The sequence below is a fragment of the Macrobrachium nipponense genome, chromosome 2 (genome assembly GCF_015104395.2).
Source record: "Macrobrachium nipponense isolate FS-2020 chromosome 2, ASM1510439v2, whole genome shotgun sequence".
In the NCBI taxonomy this organism is placed as follows: Eukaryota; Metazoa; Arthropoda; class Malacostraca; order Decapoda; family Palaemonidae; genus Macrobrachium; species Macrobrachium nipponense.
In genome coordinates, this window is record NC_087201.1 from 83,393,483 (window position 1) to 83,414,620 (window position 21,138).

General features: G+C 40.3%; 1 protein-coding gene across 1 annotated transcript in view; it reads right to left on the reverse strand.

Annotated features, from left to right (window-relative positions):
- LOC135221239 (uncharacterized) overlaps positions 1 to 21,138 on the reverse strand; it is a 217,346-nt gene that overhangs the window by 64,673 nt on the left and 131,535 nt on the right. The window contains exon 12 of the mRNA XM_064259055.1: positions 4,942 to 5,071. Within this exon, the coding sequence (XP_064115125.1) occupies positions 4,942 to 5,071 (130 nt within the window). The remainder of the gene's footprint in view (positions 1 to 4,941; positions 5,072 to 21,138) is intronic.

Here is a 21,138-nt window from a genome sequence, read left to right on the forward strand (position 1 = left end):
TTAAAGAAAATACCATAGTAATTAGTAAGATTTTAGGCTTAAACTTACAACAATTATGGAAGAAGAAGGAAATCCAGTCATATTCTTCTCCAACTCCAGGCTACTAAAACTCAGATATACGTATCACGTTAAGTGGACCGGAGGGGGAAGGAGCTGTTTGTTGCTGCAATCCAAGTGATCATGACATTTCCACCCACCCCCCCCCCCCTCTCTCTCTCTCTCTCTCTCTCCTCTCCTCTCTTCTCTCTCTCTCTCTCTCTGTCTCTCTCTCTCTCTCTTTTACCCCCGAGATGAAAGAATTTTTATGGTACTAGTACGTAAAATGTTTATTGATAATTTCAGTTATTTAATAATTAATAATATGAATTTTGTAATAATAATTACAAAATTCATAATGGTAGTATTTTAAAGAGATGAAAATGACCTTTCCATTTCACTTGTAAGGATAACCCCTCTTTCTTACTGAGATGAGAGAATTTTTTATGGTAGATGCACATGTTTATTTTATTTTCAAATAATAATAATAATAATAGAAGTAGTAATAATACAATAACTATTTCAAATGAAAAATTCTTCCCTTCGTCTATTTCTGTATCAATTTCCCTACCTCAACTCCAGTGACGCTCGGAGCTGGGATAGTAACAATGCCATACAATGGTCAACGAATTTAATGGTTTATGTAATCTCTCTCTCTCCCTGCTATTGGCTGTTTATATATTTCTAATGTTAAAATGTTTAAGATTACTTTAAAATTATATTAATAATACCAATTCAATGGTATATTTGATGTAGGATAATACTTTAAGTAGACATTTGGTATTTGTGATTTCACTTCCCTTGTAAAAAGAAAATGGATGTCTCAAATAGTAACAGTATGAAAGAAAACGTGCATGACTGAATACTTATGGGGGGATTCTAACTATTCGCGGGGGGGGTTGTCTGGTACACATCCCCCGCGAATATGAGGGACCACTGTAAAGGATTATTGCAAACGGAATCACGTAATTTTTTACGCAATAAACATGCCGCCAAAGTAATCTGTTAATGAAAAAAAAGTAGCTCACATTCACAACGAGACATATTCAGTAAATATTTCCACCTAAAAACATGTATAAGGAAAAATAACTTTGTCTCATATAAGTCAAGTATCTAGATATAAGTTTATGCTAACTAGAAGCAAGTGCATTCGCTCAGAATTGCGTTATGGTGAAACAAACTCGTATTCATCAGCTGATTTCAAACCACAACATTGGCCGCTCCGCGGAATACTGGCTTAAATTTGCCGTAGTATTTTAAAATACAATAATATGAGAATACATACAATATTCTTGGATACAGTGAAATAATGTATAACTTTTTAAAGGATTTATGGAAAAGATGCATAATTAATAAAATAACAATGCATTTTTCGGAACAGTGGCGGACAAGAACGAACATGAAAAAACATCCCCTAACAACGTGGAGTGTAGTTACAAAGGCTGCCTTAATTTGTATCTTATTTCTGTACAAAAATGAAAATACCTCTAAGTACTATATTTTCATACACATTTTAAACATAAAAGCATAAACATTTAAAAAATCGACACATCGATCGCTAATTTTGCACTCTTTTTAATTCGATATTTTCAGAAGAGCGGCAGACGGCGGCATACAAGAACAAACTTGAAAAAACATCGCAGTCGATAACTTGAAGGGCAGTTTCAAAAGCTGCCTTTTTATCATATTTCTGCACAGAAATAAAACTACCCTATTCATAATACATTTTCATACACATTTTAAACATAAACGCATAAACATATATAAAATCGACACATCGATCGCTAATTTGCACTTTTTAAAAAATCGATATTTTCGGAAGAGCGGCAGGCGGGGGCTCACAAGAAAGACCATGAAAAAACATCCTATTTGATAACGTGAAGGGCAGTTTCAAAAGCTGCCTTTGTATCATATTTGTGCAGAAATAAAAATACCTTACACGTAATACATTTTCATACACATTTTAAACAAAAGCATGAACATTTATAAATTGACACATCCATAGCTAAATTTGCACTTATGTAACTCGATATTTTTGGCATAGAACAGCGTCACCAGCGTATTAACTCTCCATAAAATTTGTTAATATAATTTGGATAACCTTTATGGTCTGAACGGCATTTCTACAAATGTATGAACTCGTTAGACAACGGCGCTGTTAACTGAAAATTGTGCCGTAAAAATACCTTTAAAATGCCTTATTTTTTTAATGAATATTTTTGATGACCGCCGTAAAACCGATTCGCCGTTGAACGATTGAGCCGTTAACCGTGGGCTGCCTGTATTCAATATGGCTGTGTATGAAATTGAGGATTTTTCTCCATTTTATTTAAAGTTTTAGTGAAAATACATTCTAAAATTGTACTAGAACCCTATGATAGAATTTATGCTAAGCTCTAATTCTTAGGTTAAATTATGCTAAAAAAACATGAAATTATGTTACATTTGGTAACACTGGATGACGCTAACTAGCAGCGGCTGGCGGAAACAGTTTTGTTTACAAACATCATATGGTCTGGGGGTCGGAATCCGGTTTTTTGGTTGAACACAGATACAAAGGTTATTGGAAATTTAGTGGCGAAATCCGATTATGTCGAGTTCTAATACGGTCGTGAGCCGGGGCTCTACTGTATATAATATATTAAGATAAATTACCAACAACACAAAACCAAACTGAAAAGCAAATTTCTAAGAAGCTAACATTTTAGGAAAAGTATGTCTTTGAAACAACACTCTACATTAATAATGAATGAAGTGTCAAAAACAAAACTTATAACACAAGAAACTTGAGGCCTGAACAAATGTCTTACCATACTGACTGTTGTTGGCTGAGAAACAGAACTCTGAAGATGAGCTGTGTGGCTTGCAATGGAAGTGGGAACTGTTGTTGTTGGTGGTGGTGCCATGGGCTGAGTTAATGTATAAACCAGGTGGGAGAGGTGGATCAGCTGGGGGAGTGGACAGTTTGATAAGGAGCACTTGTAACACCAGATGTTACTGCTGTTGTAGAATTCACTGTAGGAGTGTGAGAACCAATAGTTGTGGTATTGTTTGAATTAAGAGGGCTAGATAAAGGTAATGACACAGGTGCATCATCAAGAGGTCGAGGAGGAAGCGGCTTTATCTGAAATGTAAGAGAATATCCAAACATTCATAACACTTGAAATAAGGTGAAATGTATTATTATAGTACATTTAACTATGTTAGTGCTCAAATGAATTTCATTTCTTCTACCAATACCAACTTAACAATTGTTAGGCAAGCCAAGTAAATAAGCTGGATCTCTTAAATCCCTAAAATACACGAGCGTAATTTCAAGTTCAGGAACATATGTCTGACTAAAAGATCCGAGACAAACCTTAATTCTAACAGGAGTGACCATTTCAGAAGCCATCTCTCCCAATCCATGTTTATCACGATGGTGATGCTTCTTCTTTTTTTGTTCCTTGTCTTTATCTTTATCCTTTTTTTTCTTTTTATCTTCCATCTCTATGTCTCTTTCCTTACGAGGAGAATTTGGATCATCCTCAGCACTATGAAATGATTCTGAAGTAGGAGAATTAAAGAGATGCTGATGGTAGTTGCTTCAGCATTGGTTTCCAGGTGAATGTTAGGAACGCCACGTCGCCGAGGGTAAGAATCTGTGGTCTCGGTTGATGGATGCTGGTATATTAACTGAAGTAGAAGTTGGTACATTAACTGAAGTAGAAGTTGGTAGATTAACTGAAGTAGATGTTGGCAAGCTGACTGAAGTAGAAGTTGGTAAGTTGACTGATGCTGTTGTAACTGCTGTTACTGTAGGTGCTACTACTTCACCATTGGTTGATGCAGGTATATGTGAGTGAACATCATGAGCATTCAAGTCAGCACCGGAATCTATCTGACTTCTTCGACCACGAGTAGGAGATGAAAGCTTAACTGGTGAAGGAGCAACTGTAGTATCACAAGGTTGTCTTCGGGATCTTGAGGGTGAAGAGGTTGAGTTCCCATCTACAGATGTAGATCCCTCTATCTGAGCTTGTGAAGATGAATTTACCTCTGCAGTTACAGTTATTGTGACATTGACGAGGCAGAGCAACTAACAGGTTGAGCAGGGGATAATGATGCAGGTATTGGTGACTGAGTTGATGCTGTCAGGCCTGACATTTCTTTTTCCTGAGAAATAACATTATTCAGAGGAGCAACCAGGGCATTAGTTGAAGACTCTTTGTTCTGAGATGTGCTGACGTCCAGAGGTTTATCTCCCACATCCATTTCATCTCCATAAGTTTCAAACTCTCCCTGTGATTTTTTCCTTCTCTTCTTTATGCCACCTTTCTTGTTATCAGTGCTCAATTTCTCTTTGTCCTGCAGGACCTGAATTTGTGACTACTGGATCACTGGTAAGAGAAGCTACACCAGGATGATACAAATGCACAGGGCCACTTTCATCATTTGAATGTTTCAGTAGCTGTACCAGCACCAGCATGATTAAATGATGGCCCTTTTTCTAGGTCATTCTGTAATGAAATGTATACTCTTAATTCTTTTGGAACAATTAATACATAGCAAAATTTTCCACAAGCTTACCAGAACTTTTTAAACCCATGTCTTAGAATCAGCAAAGTTCATCCTAAATTCTTTTAATTACAACTAAGTAGCATTAATTTCTGATTTATAAATTCTGAGCATACTTGTGACTAATAATTGACTATAGTGACACCTATAATTATATTTGTCAATCAAGAAACAAAAACTCTCACCAAATCTTCTTTAACTTTACACCAATAATTTTATTTGTCAATCAAGTCTCACCAAATCTTATTCAACCTTATTTCTAGAATGAAAAAACGCTATAGGAGGATGTGACATAACTCATTTACACGCTCTAAGCAATTACCCAGTCCTAAATTATACACAACTTACTTTGGATTCATAACCAACTGATGGGGAGAACTTTGCAGGTTCTTTAATGTTTCTACGCAACCTTCTAGGTGCAGCAGTATCCACTTCTGATGCTTTATCTGAATCAGATTTACAACAATCTGAGCACTGCCTGGAAAATAAAATTTGTTTTAAAAAGCTGTTTCACAAAGAGCAACTACAAGGTAACCAAAATTTCTTTCATCACAAATCCATCTGAAGAAATTAGCCCTTTTTTGGACAGAATATTGTCCCAAATAACTCAGTTCCTATTAATAAAAGAGAACGAGAACTGCCACAAACTACTATTACTGCAAGAATGGGCACATCCCAATCTCAAACAGCTGTTCAATTCACTCATATAACTGCACCTCACTACTATCATGAAGTCCCTAGAGTGTTTTTGCTAATCATACTCTTTATTACATAAATTACCTTTATTCATTTTAGTCTTCTTGGCATTTCTTGCTATTTGTCTCTTGCTCATACATGATCAAGTAGTTAAAAAAATTTTCTGAAACACAGGTAGCATTGAGTAAATTTTATTTCTTTTATCCTCTGCTGTACAAGAAAGTTCCGGGTATCTGAATGTCATGAGACACAGGTGGTGCTCAGACGGCTATGGAAATTCGTAAATAGTCTATCATAGGAATGACCAAATAGTTTACAAAAACTATAATCTTTAACCGAAAAACTCTCATATAATCCATGTAGGGAACTGAAATATGCTTTAGGAAGTCCACGTTAACCTAATATATATTTGATATCCTCTTCTTCGGGGATAAAAATTTGATACGAAACCGCTAATAGTACAGTATTGCCAAAAAGTTTGAAGCATTTAGTTACATATCCATAGCCTAACTATTATAATTTGAAAAAAATTTTCTGGAAGAAAAATTAGTCACAGTGAATTGCACAAACTAACACAGGTTTCAAAACATTACATGTACGAAGTAAGGGCATCAAGTGGGAGTTCAACTGTTAACCAATGAAGACCTGAGGGGTTTCACTACTAGGCTAACCTATTATAGGCAGTCCCCAGTTATCGGCAACCTCGGTTATCAGTGCCAGTAGAGTATTGGCACTGATACATACCTAAAAGAAGTGCCAGTAATCGGTTATCTGCGATTTTTGTTTATCAGTCTTTTCGCTTATCATCAAACCGTCAGGACGAATAGGAGAATTCCCCGAGAATAATGGGTACATAAAGTCCATAGAGAAACCTGCAAATAGGTGAGTCCACGAATCTTGAGAACACAAATACGGGAGGGCCATTGTAGGTGGTTGGTTCACATCTGCTTCGTAATTAATTCCCACCTACTCTTTTCAAAGTTTCTTTCTTGGAAGTCAATCCTATTTGACACCTCCTCTGTTAACATGATATTGTTAAACTACAATAAAGTTTTGTACATACTTACCTGGCAGATATATACTTAGCTATAGTCTCCGACGTTCCCGACAGAATTTCAAATCTCGCGGCACACGCGACAGGTAGGTCAGGTGGTCTACCTTACCCGCCGCTGGGTGGCGGATGTACGAACCACTCCCGTAAGCTTGTCAGATTTTTCTCTTCCACCTGTCTCCTGAGGGGAGGCTGGGTGGGCCATTAATCGTATATATCGCCAGGTAAAGTATGTACAAAACTTTATTGTAGTTTTAACAATATCATTTTTGTACATGAACTTCCCTGACAGATATATACTTAGCTAAGATTGGCACCCTTGGTGGAGGGTAAGAGACAGCTCAATAATACAGGTAAGACGGGAAACAACTAATGTTGTAGGATATAAAAACCTTGGTTCTCACCTTTTCAGGATGAAGACTTCATAGATACTATCTCTGAGTCTGCATTGCCTGGAGAGCTACAGCTAGGACGTGACCTGATGGCTGAAAGACTCTCGGATCTACCACTGGGATATGTGATCCCCTATTGTGGTAGAATCCAAGTCGGATGCTGTTAGAGGGACCTTGTCCGCTTACCTCCAACAGATCCTTACCACTACCTCTGCAAGGAGCCAAAACCCACCAGACCACCTAACCAAAATAAAATACAAAGGGTTAATATTACGACAAAAGAGGTGCCTCCTGCAACCTCTTTCAGACAACCAAAAAACAACAATATAAAATATAGGGTAACATATAAAAATTTACACAGGATAAGTTTCAGCTCCCGTAGGTAGTGGTTTGCGAAAACCGATTGGCATCTCCAAAAAGTCGCCTCCATCAAGTTCCGCACAGACATATTTTTTCTGAATGCAAGCGAAGTTGCGATGGCTCTCACCTTGTGAGCTTTCACTTTCGGTAGTCTAAAATGTTCTTCCTTACAGGCAACATGTGCCTCTGTAATAAGGCTTCTCAGAAAAAAGGAAAGAGCATTCTTCGACATGGGCCGAGTGGGGTCCTTTACGGAGCACCAAAGCACATCTTGATTAGCCTTAAGTTGTTCTTCCTCTTTAAGGAAATACTTCATAATTCTCATAGGGCAAAGAGTTCTTTCAGGCTCTTCCCCTACTAGAAAAGATAAACTACGAACTTCAAAGCTCCTGGCCAAGGGCGTGATGGGTTTTCATTCTTTGCAAGGAAACTTGGAAGAAACGAACACACCATAGAAATCTTCCTTAAACCTACATTGCCCTCAATAGCTTGGAGCTCACTCACTCTCTTAGCTGTAGCTAGGGCCAAAAGGAAGAATAGCCTTCTTCGTCAGATCCTTGAAAGAGGCTAAGCCAGGAGGTTCTGAATCTAGACGATCCAAGGAATTGTAGAACTACGTCTAGATTCCAGTTCGGTACTATATGAGGACGCTTAATGGTTTCAAATGATCTAAAATAGATCATGCAGGTCCTTATCATCGGATATATTTAAGCCTCTATGCCGAAATACCGCCGCCAACATACTGCGGTATCCCTTAATAGTTGACACAACCAGATGACATTCTTCTTTGGGAAAATAAGGAAATCCGCAATTTGGGTCACAGAGGTACTGGAAGAGGAAATGTTCTTCCTCTTGCACCAACGTCTGAAGACATCCCACTTTGACTGTATACACGCAAGGTGGAAGGTCTCCTCGCTCTTGCGATTGCTTTAGCAGCTGTTGCTGAAAAGCCTTTCGCTCTGACCAAACTTTGGACAGTCTGAAGCCAGTCAGACTGAGAGCGAGGAGATTTTTGTGGTACCTGTCGAAGTGGGGTTGTCTGAGTAGATCGCTCCTTAGCTGGGAGCGATCTTGGAAGGTCCACCAAACCATTCCAGTACCTCTGTGAACCATTCTTGGGCCGGCAAAAGGGAGCGATTAAGGTCATTCTCGTTGAATCGGACTCTACGAACTTCTTGATGGTTTAGCCCCCAGGATCTTGAAGGGGGAAAACGCGTTAGACGTCGAGTCCGTTCCAGTCTAGAAGAAGAGCATCTATTGCTACTGCCGGCCTCTGGATCAGATATCGGAGAGCAGTAAGGATCCAGCCTCTTGTTCTTTGACGTGGCCAAAGAGGTCTATGTGTGGCCTGCCCCATAACTTCCACCAGGCTCTGGCATATCATCCAGATGAAGGGTCCACTCTGTGGAAGGACCTGATCTTTCCTGCTGAGGAGATCTGCTCTTACATTCCTTTCTCCCTGCACGAACCTGGTGAGAAGCTTGATTCCTCTTTCTTCTTGCCCACAGAGAAGGTCTCTTGCTGTCTCTACAGGGAGAAGGAATGCGGTCCCCCCCCTGTTTCCTGATATATGCCAGAGCTGTAGTGTTGTCCGCGTTGACCTGCACTACCGGATCTCTGACTTTGGGCTCGAAAGCCTTCAGAGCCAACCACACAGCCATCAACTCCTTTCTGTTTGATGTTGCCAGGGGCTACCTGGTCCCCCACCCAGGTACCTGACACTTCGCTGGTTCCCAGAGTTGCACCCCACCCCATGTCCGACGCGTCGGAGAACAACACCAGGTTGGGGGTCTGTGATTGAAAAGACAGTCCCTTCGCAAAGAGGTTGGGATCTGTCCACCATAAGAGATGTTTCTTGATGTCCTGGGATAACGACAGGGAGAAGAAAACGTCAAATCCTGAGAACGACGACTCCAATTCCGATGAAGAAAGAATTGGAGCGGTCTCAGGTGCAACCTTCCTAGGGAAACAAATTGCTCCAGAGAGGAGAGCGTCCCCAGCAGACTCATCCACTCCCTCACTGTCATACTTCTTTCCCTAAGAAGGTTGTTACTCTCTCGAATCCTCGGGCTATCCTTTCCTGCGAGGGAAAAGCCCGAAAACTCAGAGAGTTCATCTGTATCCCGAGATACACACACTCTTGCTCGGGAATTAGTGATGACTTCTTGAAAATTGAGAGAAGTCCCAAAGCCTTCGTCAATTCTAAAGTTACTTGTAAGTCCTTCAAACAACGATCTTCTGAATTGGCCCTTATTAGCCAATCGTCGAGGTACATGGATATCCTCACCCCTTTCAAATGAAGCCATTGAGCCACATTTCCTCAAAATCCCCTGTGAACACTTGAGGGGCCGTCGAGAGGCCGAAACACAGAGCCTGAACTGAAAAATTTTCCCCCCCATCATGAATCTGAGAAACTTCCTCGAGGAAGGATGGATCGGTACGTGGAAGTAAGCGTCCTGTAAATCCAAGGAAACCATCCAGTCCCCTGGACGACGTGCTGCCAGCACTGATGAAGGCGTTTCCATCGTGAACTTCTTCTTTCTACGAAGAAGTTCAGGGCGCTTACATCCAACACCGGTCTCCATCCCCCTGAGGAGGACTTCGGAACTAGGAAAAGGGCGGTTGTAGAAGCCCGATGAATGATGGTCTGTCACTTAGTTCGATAGCCCCTTCTCCAGCATCTGATCTACTGCTAGATGGAGAGCTTGATCATGATGGGGTCTCTGTACCTGGCCGTCAGTTCCCTTGGGATGGTCGTCAAGGGAGGTCTTTCGACGAAAGGGATGAGGTAACCTCTCCTCAAAATAGAAAGGGTCCAAGGATCCGCCCTTTTTGGGCCCAGACTTCTGCAAACTCTAAGAGTCTGGCGCCCACCGTTGTTTGAAGGACTTGCAAGTTATTTGGGGGGGGGCTTTAACAGACTTGGCGAAAGTCTTACCCCTTCTTGAAGGTCTACGACCTCTAAACGTAGAGGTTCTTGATGAAGATGCCCTCGAAAGGGTTCTCGAACACTTGCCTTTTCCTTCTTAGCCTTGGTAGGGAAGGAAGGGCGAGGTTTTCTTGCCGACTGTGCCAAAAGGTCCTGGGTGGCTTTGGCCGAAAGTGACCTCGAAATGTCCTGCACTCGATGTTTCGGGAACAACTGAGTAGACAGAGGAGCAAAACAGCAAAGAAGACCTCTGAGCATGGGAGACCGACTTCGTTAAGAAGGAACAATAAACCGACCTCTTCTTCACGATCCCGGCCCATAAAGGGAGGCGATTTCACTCGCTCCGTCTCTTACCGACTTGTCCATACAAGGACAAAACACACATAAGATCTTCTGGCGAAATTGACTCTGGCACTTCAATTTTCATTGGCTAGGACTCCCAACGACCAATCAATAAGTTAAATACTTCTCTAGCACTCTAACAATACCTTTTGAGCAAATGATCCAATTCATTCATTGCCCAAGTCGTCTTAGCAGAGTTAAGGGCAGTTCTCCTTGTCGAATCTACCAGCGCCGAAAATCCGAAATCAGCCAGGCCGAAGACGGTAGACCCAATCCTAAGGGCTCTCCTGTTTCGTACCAGAAACCAAAAAGCAGCGTCCTGATAACTTCGAAGGAGGAAAAGCGAACATCGTTTTCCCCGCTTCTTCTTTGGATGCCATCCAGGAACCAAAACTCCTCAGTGCCTTCTTCATTGAAAGAGTTGGCTTCATCCTCACACAAGAAGAACTCTTCGCTGTCTTCGCCGTTGAAAAAAGTGAGTGAGGAGAAGGAGGAGCCGTAGGAGTAAGGGAAATCCCCAAAAACACTTGTAAAAGTAGCTCTGTAAAGCTTCTTGTAGAAGAGACAGCAGCAGAAGTGTTCGGTTCCTCATCCGAACCTTCTAGGAAGTCTTGTGTCGAGGCGAGCGCGGAAGATCCTTAGGTGACGAAGGGATCCTAGCAGGAGTTGAGCGAGAGGTTGGAGAACGCCCTCTCTTAGAAGAGTTTCACATCCACTGGAGAACGATGAGAAGATCTGGGATGTCTACGATGAGACTCCCTCTTCGAGGTATCCGGAATCTCAGCCGAAGGAGAGGTAGGGCTCCTACTCCGAGAATCCTCGGAAATATCCACAGGGCGCTTACGAGGAGGCGACGCCTACTATACTCTATGCGCCTATCATGAGGCGAGCGGCTGCCAGGAGAAGAGCGCCTATCGAGAGCAGAGCGCTTGCGCGGCTCTCCATACCTGTCCAGTTGCGTACGATCAACGAAGTTCGACTGGAAGGCGAAATGCGCCTACTAGGAGAAGGCTGCTTGCGAGACTCTTGACGTCTAACAACGAGGGTAACATTCAGGAGAAGGGCGCTTCAAAACTAACGAGTGCCTACTTGGAGAAGGGCGCTTCCGGGATTCCTGGTGCCTACAAGAGACAACGGTCAGGAGAAGTGCGCCTAGAAGCGGGAGAAGCGCCTACACGGAGAAGGGCGCTTGAAAGACTCTTGTTGTCTGCCCCTAGGAGAATAATAGGAGTATGACGCCTTAAAAGAGACGAGCGCCTACTAGGAGATCTATGTGCAGTAGGCTCTTGGCGCCTACCTTGCGGGGAGCGGCTAACAGTAGGCCGTCTATCATGCACACGACTCCTACCAGACTCTAGATGCCTGTCAGGAGAGAAGTCACGATCCGACACTCGAGGAGAGTGACATCTGGAAGAAGAACGCCTACTTGTATAAGGCGCCTTCTAGAATCTTGTGGCTGCTGAGGAGAAGTCTCACGCGAGGGAGTTGAAGAAAATCGCGTGATGATCAGGTGCAGTCGCGCTTACCGAGAAAGCGGGAATCCAATCTGGAGAAAAAACTTCTTTCTCCATAAAGAGCGTCCTACCGATGTTTGGCGCCTTGAAATCGAAGAAGCCAGGCGAGCTCGGGGAGGGCGCTCACGCGAGCGAGGGCGCTCACGCGAGCCCCCACCACCTTCATGTTACGAAACCTCCCCATATGAAGGAGAACGATCCTCTGAAGAGCGGCGCCTAGATCTCTTGATCGGAGAGAAACGTCCTTCTTCCTACGTGATCTAACTGCTAGGAGAGTCTGCTAGCGCCGTGATCTGAGCTTGAAGTCCCGCAGAGTACTCTCGTAGGAGAATCTTCTTGTTCTTCCTTCGGAAGCAGGCGCCGAGCGCGGAGCGCGAGAAGAAGAACGATCACAGGTTTTTTGGGTTTCTTCGCCTCCACCGACGATTCTTCCGGGGAAAACCTCCCGGACTAGAAGCCAAAGGACTGCAGGGAGCCTTCCAAGCCCTCTTCAACGGGCGCGACGCATCGGGGAGTTCCAACCTCTCTTCGGAGAGGGAGACGACGAAGAGGAGAAGCATTGGCATAGGAGCTCCTTCTGAGCGATCCGAGGCAGCCTGGAGCGTACTTCAGGATCTGCCGAGGGGACGCCTGACGGTGGGGGCTCTCCCTAGCCCTCCTGCGGCTTTCGACTTTCCTCCTCCACTGGAACTGGGAGTCTGGAAGAGGTCTAGGCCTAGAGGCACTAAGGAGCCGGTCAGACGCACCCTCCACAACACTGGGGACACTGCACTGATCACTAACACTCTCCTTACCTTCCAACTGACGAATCTTCTGATCCATAGAACGATTCGTGGCTTTTAGAGCTGCCGCCTCCGAAGGCGAATCTTCGGCTTCGGTGCGGGGAGCCGGGCTGCAACTTGGAAGAAGGTTCTAATTCTACGTTAGTACTATTAGGATCCACATCCAACTCACTCATTCTAGATCTGCTAGAACTTCTAGAGGAGCCTTACGCACTCTATCACGTTCCAACTTCCTAACATAAGAAGAGAGCCTTATATTCTTCTTCATTCAATCCCTTACATTCACTACAAGGGTTAGCAAAAGAACATTCATTCCCCTGCATTTCATGCAAACCATGTGGGGGTCTACCGAAGCTTTCGGCAACCTCACCTTACATCCTTCATTCACGCAAACCCTAAACAAAACCGAAGTTTTAACTACCGAATCTAGATCAGACATCGTTAAAGAAAATCAAACCGGTCCACAATCAGCGTATGCCAAGCCAAACAAAGCGAATACGTCACCAAAAGAAGTCCAAATTAACTCCAGGCAAGCGAGAATCGAAAAACTATCGAGAGGAACCGACAACAGTTTTGTTATCGTTCCCGCGACAGAAAAATCTGACAAGCTTACGGGAGTGGTTCGTACATCCCGCCACCCAGCGGCGGGTAAGGTAGACCACCTGACCTACCTGTCGCGTGTGCCGCGAGATTTGAAATTCTGTCGGGAACGTCGGAGACTATAGCTAAGTATATATCTGTCAGGGGAAGTTCATGTACAAAAACTGTAAGTACAGGCAGTTCCCAGTTAACAGTGGACTCGGTTAATGGCAATCCAATTTTATTGCACTTGACTAGCACCATAAAATCAACCAATTTAATGGGCCAATTTGTTTTCGGTATCGGCACCATAAGATGCCAATAAAGGGATTTTGACGTAAGGAAAAATCTATTTCTGGGCGAGAAGCACGAGGCACCATTAACAGGTTATGTGCCATAAAATCATTGAGTTTCGGTTAAAGGTGGTTTTCAGTTACCAGCACCCTGCCGAGAACGGAAAACCCACCGATAACCAGGGAGTGCCTGTACGTAATAGGAGCATGAATGTAAGATGCAAACATTTGAATAACCAATATATTAAACCACATGAACATAGTTATTACACAAGTTACAGTTGACCCTTGTTAAGATAGACTAATAGGGGTGGTCAGAGTGTCTGTCTGGATATACATACACACACACATGGACATGTAATATTTGATATATATATATATTATATATATATGATATATATATATATATATATATATATATATATATATATACAATAATATATATATAAATATATATATATCTATATATATAATATATATATAGTATATAGATATATATTCTATATATTTTATTATATTATATATTTATTATATATTATTATATATATATTTAAATATAATATGTATATTATATATATATCTAATTATATATATTATATACTAATCATATATATATATATAATATATATATATTATAATATATATATATATAATCGTATATTATATATATATATATATAATATACTATTAGTATATATATATACTACTATATCTATATATAAGTATATATATAATATATTATATATATATATATATATATATATATATATATATATTAATATATATATATATACTATATATATCTATATATATCTCATCTATATCTCTATAATATATATATATATATATATATCATATATATCTATGAATATATATATAGATATAATATATAATATATATATATATATAATATACAATATATATAGATATATATATATAAAAGTATGTTGTTTCATCATATATATATATATATATATATATATCTATATATATATATATATATATATATATATAAATATATATATATAATATAATATATATATATAAATATATATATATATATATACTATATATATATATATATAAGAATATATATATATATATATATATTACAGTGGTCCCCCGTGTATTCACGGGGGATGCGTACCAGACCCCCCCTGGAATAGTTAGAACCCCGCAAATGTTTGGAACCCCTATATAAAAATTGCTAAAACAGCCATATTTTGTTGGTTAAACTCAAGAACAACCACTAAAAATTTTGCATACTTGGTTTTTTTGTTTTTTTAGTATGTTTATCACAATAAGTGCATTTTATGATAAAGAAATTGATTAAAAAAAAAACCAGAATTTGTGGATATTTTTCATAGAAAAATACCACAAATAATGCTGGGGAAAACATTCCGAGAGAATCCGCGAATGTGTGAGTCCGCGAATATGGGGGACCCCACTGAATATGTATATGTATATATATATATATATATATATATATATATATCTATATATATATATATATATATATATATATATATATATATATATGTATATATATATCATCAGCCATTTCTGGTCCACTGCTGGACAAAGGTCTCAAACATGAGCTCAATACCTCATTGTTTTCCTCTGCAACAAAGAAAAAAAAATAAAAAAAAATCAACAGAGTGATGACTGTATCTAAGAAAAATTATATTCTGATGATAAAATAAGGAAGGTTTTGTATATATACTTACCCAGTTTAATCGCATATAGCTATCATTTGCCAACATTCAGCAGCCTAATTCAAATTTTGCGGGTAGCGCTTCAATTGTTCAGTTTAGACGTAACAAGTTGTCCCCCCAACGGCAATACTAGGAACAACTTACCAAAGCACTTCATTCTGTTTCATACATATGTCCATCAGAGGGGAGGCGGATGGGCTCTGTTCATATAATTACTGGGTAAGTATATACAAAACCTTCATTTATCATAAAAATCATCATTTTGTGTATCAGACTTACCAGTAAGTATTATAGTGACTCCACATTGAAAGTAGGTGGGGTAATGGACATGGACATTTCTACTTCAAAGCATTAGGTCATGTAATGAATTTGAAAATAGAAAAGTTGGTACCATTGAAAAAACAACACTTGTTCCTATTAGTTAAGACAGCTATGCAGATGAACACTGCCTCTAGTTGGCGCTCATCTTAACTCGTAGTGACTTGGCGGCAGAGCAAGGTCGTCGCCTCCTACTTAGGGGAAACTTAGCAGAGAGGGAATGCTCCAGTGGCTAGGCAAAGATATTGTAGTGCCAGCCCTTCCTTGCCCTGGGTTGTAGCACCAAAAAAAATAAAACAACCAGAAAACACTGACACTTACCCACTGAAATAAAGTCAAGACCCATCCACTGAGTGGTGGGGTGCTCCAAGTACACTGTACCTTGACTCTCCAAATTCAGCACCTTCACTGAAAAGGTGAAGAGATACTAGGAGAATACCTGTGCTTCCTTCCGCGATGCCATGCCGAGTCACAAAAAATGGTCTCAAGGTATTGAAAATTTTCGACACTTTAAAAAATTACATAAAAAATATATTAAGCCCAGATTGCTTACCCCTCCAGAAAACCAAGGAAGTAAATGCTGTTCTTACGTCCTTAGCTTCGCTGCAAATAGGCCAAAAAACACTTGACTATATTGTGTCTTAAACACGAAGTCCAGATAAACTAAGAACCCTTTTGTTTTAGACAGAGGAAGAGAAGTTCTAGGAGGAACTCTTCTCTTCACACTGGCAGCTGAGTTATCAGGGTACTTCTTTCAACCTCACTCCAATTCGGGGTGAACAACTAGTAATTGAACACTAACGCAACTCGGGGTGAACAACTAGTAATTGAACCCTTTACGAATTAGAAAAAAGAAAATGGACAACATAAAACCGCAGTTTTTGTCCGAAAATCATTCTAAATCATCGCAGTAGCCTACGGATCAATTGTGATGAGGCATAAGACTTACAGATTTTTGTTGTACTGCGGGTGGACAGAAAGAAATAATGAGTCTAATGAGACATCTCTGTCTGATGATTCTCGCAATGACAACTGTGGAGCACAAAATATCAACCATAAGCAAGAATCCAGAGCCAACCAGAGACTTAAGTCTGTGATGGCCAGGCAGAGATCTGAATTAGAAGTTAACCCTCGATAGAGGAGAAACAATACAAAAACAAACAAATCCCATCATGACAGCAGTACTCTGATCCTCACTCGTCTCCGACTCTGAGACTGAGTTGCCTGGTAGCACATTCCGCCTTGGAATTCATTCGTCTTGAAGAGCTATCGAGTGTACGACAGATACCCTCGATCACCTTTATGTAAACCGAAACAAGAGGGAAAGAAAAAACCCCCTTGTTCAATGAAAATACCAACCATGGCGTTGTTGCCAAAACAATACCACTAGTCTTATCAAAACAAAATTGGAAACTCTTGGGAGGACCGAAAGGCTGTCCCGAGTTTCAGGAAATTCAATTGTCTTTGTCACACACGAGAAGAATTTACTTACATGTATACACCTGTACTCAAACGGTACAACTGATAGACATATGTCGACGAAGATAATACAAGCACATAAATTCGTAAGATCCTGTCAACCGAGCATCAGCCTAATTCTTCACTTCGAAAGAGAATAGGACTGAAGCAGACCTCCTTCATTAATTTAAGAAGAGGGGGGGGGGGAAGGTTTAAAGTTATTTCGAAGGAAAACTTCTACAGCGAAAATAGGGCATCGATGACAACTGGTTCATGCTCCAAATATAGGGACACTGGAGAGATCAGAGTATCGAACCAGTAATGATCTCTCACATCCTAACTCTGGGGAGTGCAATCTGTAGAGTTCCGTAACTCAGGCAGTAGAGGGAAAAAGAGGATGGCTGTTTTCGGAGCTAGCAAGAGCAGGCGATAACTTGCGCCATCAACTTGCGGTGATGATAGCAAACCAAAGACTTAGGGAAACATATTTGCCAAAGCGAAAAAGATGCTTCCTAAAGGAAAAGCAGAGGTTTTCAACCACCAAACGAAGCATTCTCTCTTTATGTATATCTGGTTCGACCGTGGAAATGCGAGTCAAATAGAGTTGACTGCACCAAAGTTGCGAGACTGCCATTTCTTGCCACGTGTCTGTCTTAGTGATCGAAAATTCCTGTTTGAATGGTGGCTGACGGAAGATTCCCTAATGTAGAAGAAGATTAACGAGGAGACTGTCTTCGGGCGTCCAACAGGCAGCGTCAGACTTCCAACAGCTTGCTCCAGGTCAGGCGTGGAAAACGCCAGTACATGGATTGATGCTTGACAAAAAATGCCCAATACACGAGAGATTCGAACGGCTAAGCACTAATACCTGGTGCTATCATGAGAATCGGTACTTATACTGATGAGCGTCTATGACAAAAGTATTGAGAAGCGTTACATATATCAAAGCAGGAGCAGAATTCTAATCGACTTCCTCTACAGCGGACAAGTCTCTACCTTTAAGATCACTGTGAAGGCGAGCAAACAGACACACCTAGCTGCGAACGTCTGTGGAGGAATGGCCATCGGACCCTAAATTCACTTACGATGCTTCCAACGTCACTAGGCACTAGCAGGGGTTCATATATAGGTAAGGAGGTAAAAAAAAAAAAAGTAACTATCCTGTAATCTGATGCCTACTGAGCATCACTCACTAAATGCCTTTCCAGTGGCATTCAGTTGAAACCTAATAAAGTATAACATTTTGACAGAGGGGAAAAAAAAAAAAAAAAAAAAAAAAAACCTCCATCGGACTCCCTTCAGTTGAATCAGTTGAGTCGCGAGTCGAACATCGATTGTGAGTCGCATCAGCAGAATCGTGAGTCGAAAATCAACTGAGAGTCGGAACAGCCAAGTCGCAAGTCGAACGTCGACTGTGAACTGGCCAGCGATGAAACATGAAAATGGCTACAGAGGGGAGAAATCAAAATGGTAACATAAGGAATGCTAATGGCAGAACAAGATCAGGCCCCACGAACCAGATATGTTCATATTGCAGGAAGTGCAATACGAAAAGTGAGACCATGAACCCCATAGCAGGCGAATGCCCGGCACTTGCACAGAACCAGTACAAAAAAAGCCATGATTCAGTAGCAAAAGCCCTACGCTGGAGCCTATGCAAGCAACACCAGTGGAGCTTGCAGTAATAGGAGGTATGAACACCAACCTCAGGGAGTGATAGAAAACATCAGGCCAAAGATCCTCTGGGACTATGGTGTTAGAACAGATAGGGCGTTATGTGCCAATAGACCAGTCATGATGTTTATTGACAAAATCAAGAAGAAAGTGTCACTCACTGATGTTGCAATACCATGGGACATCAGAGTAGATGAGAAAGAAAGAGAAAAACTGATAAGTATCAAGATCTGAAAATAGAAATAAGAAGGATATGGGATATGTCAATGGAAATTGTACCTTTAATCATAGGAACACTAGGCATAATCCCAAGATCTCTGAAAAGGAGGAAAACTAGATGCTGTGGTAGCCTTGGGACTCATGCAGAAGTGTATGCTCCTAGAAACAGTGCACTATCAGAAAAGGAGCACAATGCTACCCAGAACCCCACACACTATAAAAACCACCCAGTCAAATAGGATGACTATGATAGAAAAAAAAAAAATAATATAACTATTATTATTAATAGGGCTTAGTTTTTCACAGACCTCTGAGTCTTAAGTAGACTCTTCTTAGGATGGTTCTTAGGGATTAATCCTGAGAAAAAAAAAAAATTGGACTTCATTTAAGAAACCAGTTTTATTATGATATTGTTATGATACAATAAAGTTTCATACATACTTACCTGGCAGATATATACTTAGCTATAGACTCCGTCGTCCCCGATAGAAATTCGAATTTCGCAGCACACGCTACAGTAAGTAGGTCAGGTGATCTACTGGCCTGCCGCTGGGGTGGCACCGGAATAGGAAAAACTACTACCTTCTAAGGACAGATTTTCTCTTCCACCTGTCTCCTGCGGGGAGGCTGGGTGGGCCATAATCGTATATATCTGCCAGGTAAGTATGTATGAAACTTTATTGTATCATAACAATATCATTTTCATACATTCAACTTACCTATCAGATATATACTTCTTAGCTGATTGGGCACCCCCCTCGGTGGAGGGCAAGAGACAGCTATTTACTGATTAGACGGTAACAACATACGTTGTAGGTAATAAATAAATAAAACCTTGGTTCCTATGTGTTCGACAAGGGTCAACTTCCTAGCTATTGCTAGTAGTCTGCTTCGTCTCAAGAGCCTCAGCGAGGATGTGACCTATGGCTAAGCGTTCTTGTAGATCTGTCATGGGGTCTTATCCACTTACATGACAACACACCTTGCTCCAGGTCAGGCGTGGAAAACGCCTGTACATGATTGATGCTCGACAAAAATGCCCAATACCACGAGAGATTCGAACTGAAATTGGGATGACTCCTAATTAACCCTCTTAAGCCGGAGCCCTAAAAATCAAAACGTCTCCGTATGCCGGGCCATGGTTTGGAGTGAGCGCGGAAGTGGAAAAAAAAACAAAAAAAAAATAATTTTTTCAAAAAATTACAGCGCGCGTACTTTTGAAGATTAAGAGTTCATTTTTGGTCTCCTTTTTTTGTCATTGCCTGAAGTTTAGAATGCAACCATCAGAAATGAAAAATAATATCATTATCATATGTAAATAATGCGATATATGGTAGCGAAAAAAAAAAAAAAATTCATACATAATTGTATTCAAATCACGCTGTGCAGAAAAACGGTCAAGCTAACCAGTTACTTTTTTTTTTTTGCGTTGTATTGTACACTAATTGCAATCATTTTGATATATATACATTGTAAAACAATAAAAGTAACACCGGAAAAATATTATCACAAAATGATGTACGAATTCGTAACGCGCGACGCAAAAAAATATTTTGTTTTTTTCAAAAATTCACGTAATTCTAAATAATGTTGGCTAGAGACTTCCAATTTGTTTCAAATTAAGACAAATGATTGAATATTACGATACTGTAAGAGTTTTAGATTAGAATTGCAGATTTCGACCATTCGGACGAGTTAAATTTGACCGATGTCGAAATTTTAATATATATATTTTTTCATATGCACATATTTTCGAAGATGGAAAAAGCTACAACCTTCAATTATTTTTTATTGTATTCTTCATGAATTTGCGCACATTTTTGATATATGAAACTCTATAAAAAGGCAAAAGGCTAATATGAAAAGGAGCAAAATATTAGGATAATGCCATGTACGTATTTCGGAGACTTGCGGCCGCGAATCGGCGCGCGGAGTGAAGGTAAATATATTTTTCAAAAATTCACCATAAATCACAATATTGTTTTAGAGACTTCAAATTTGTTTCAAAAATGAAGAAACATGACGGATAATTACGGGATAGGCCGTAAGAGTTTTAGCTTACAATTGCGTTTTTTCAACTATTTCGGTAGAGTCAAATTTGATAAACCGAACGTGGTTTTTTTTCTATTTATCGTGATTTATATGCAAATATTCGAAAAGAGAAAAGCTACAACCTTCAATCATTTTTAGTTGTATTCTACATGAAATTGCGCACATTTTCAT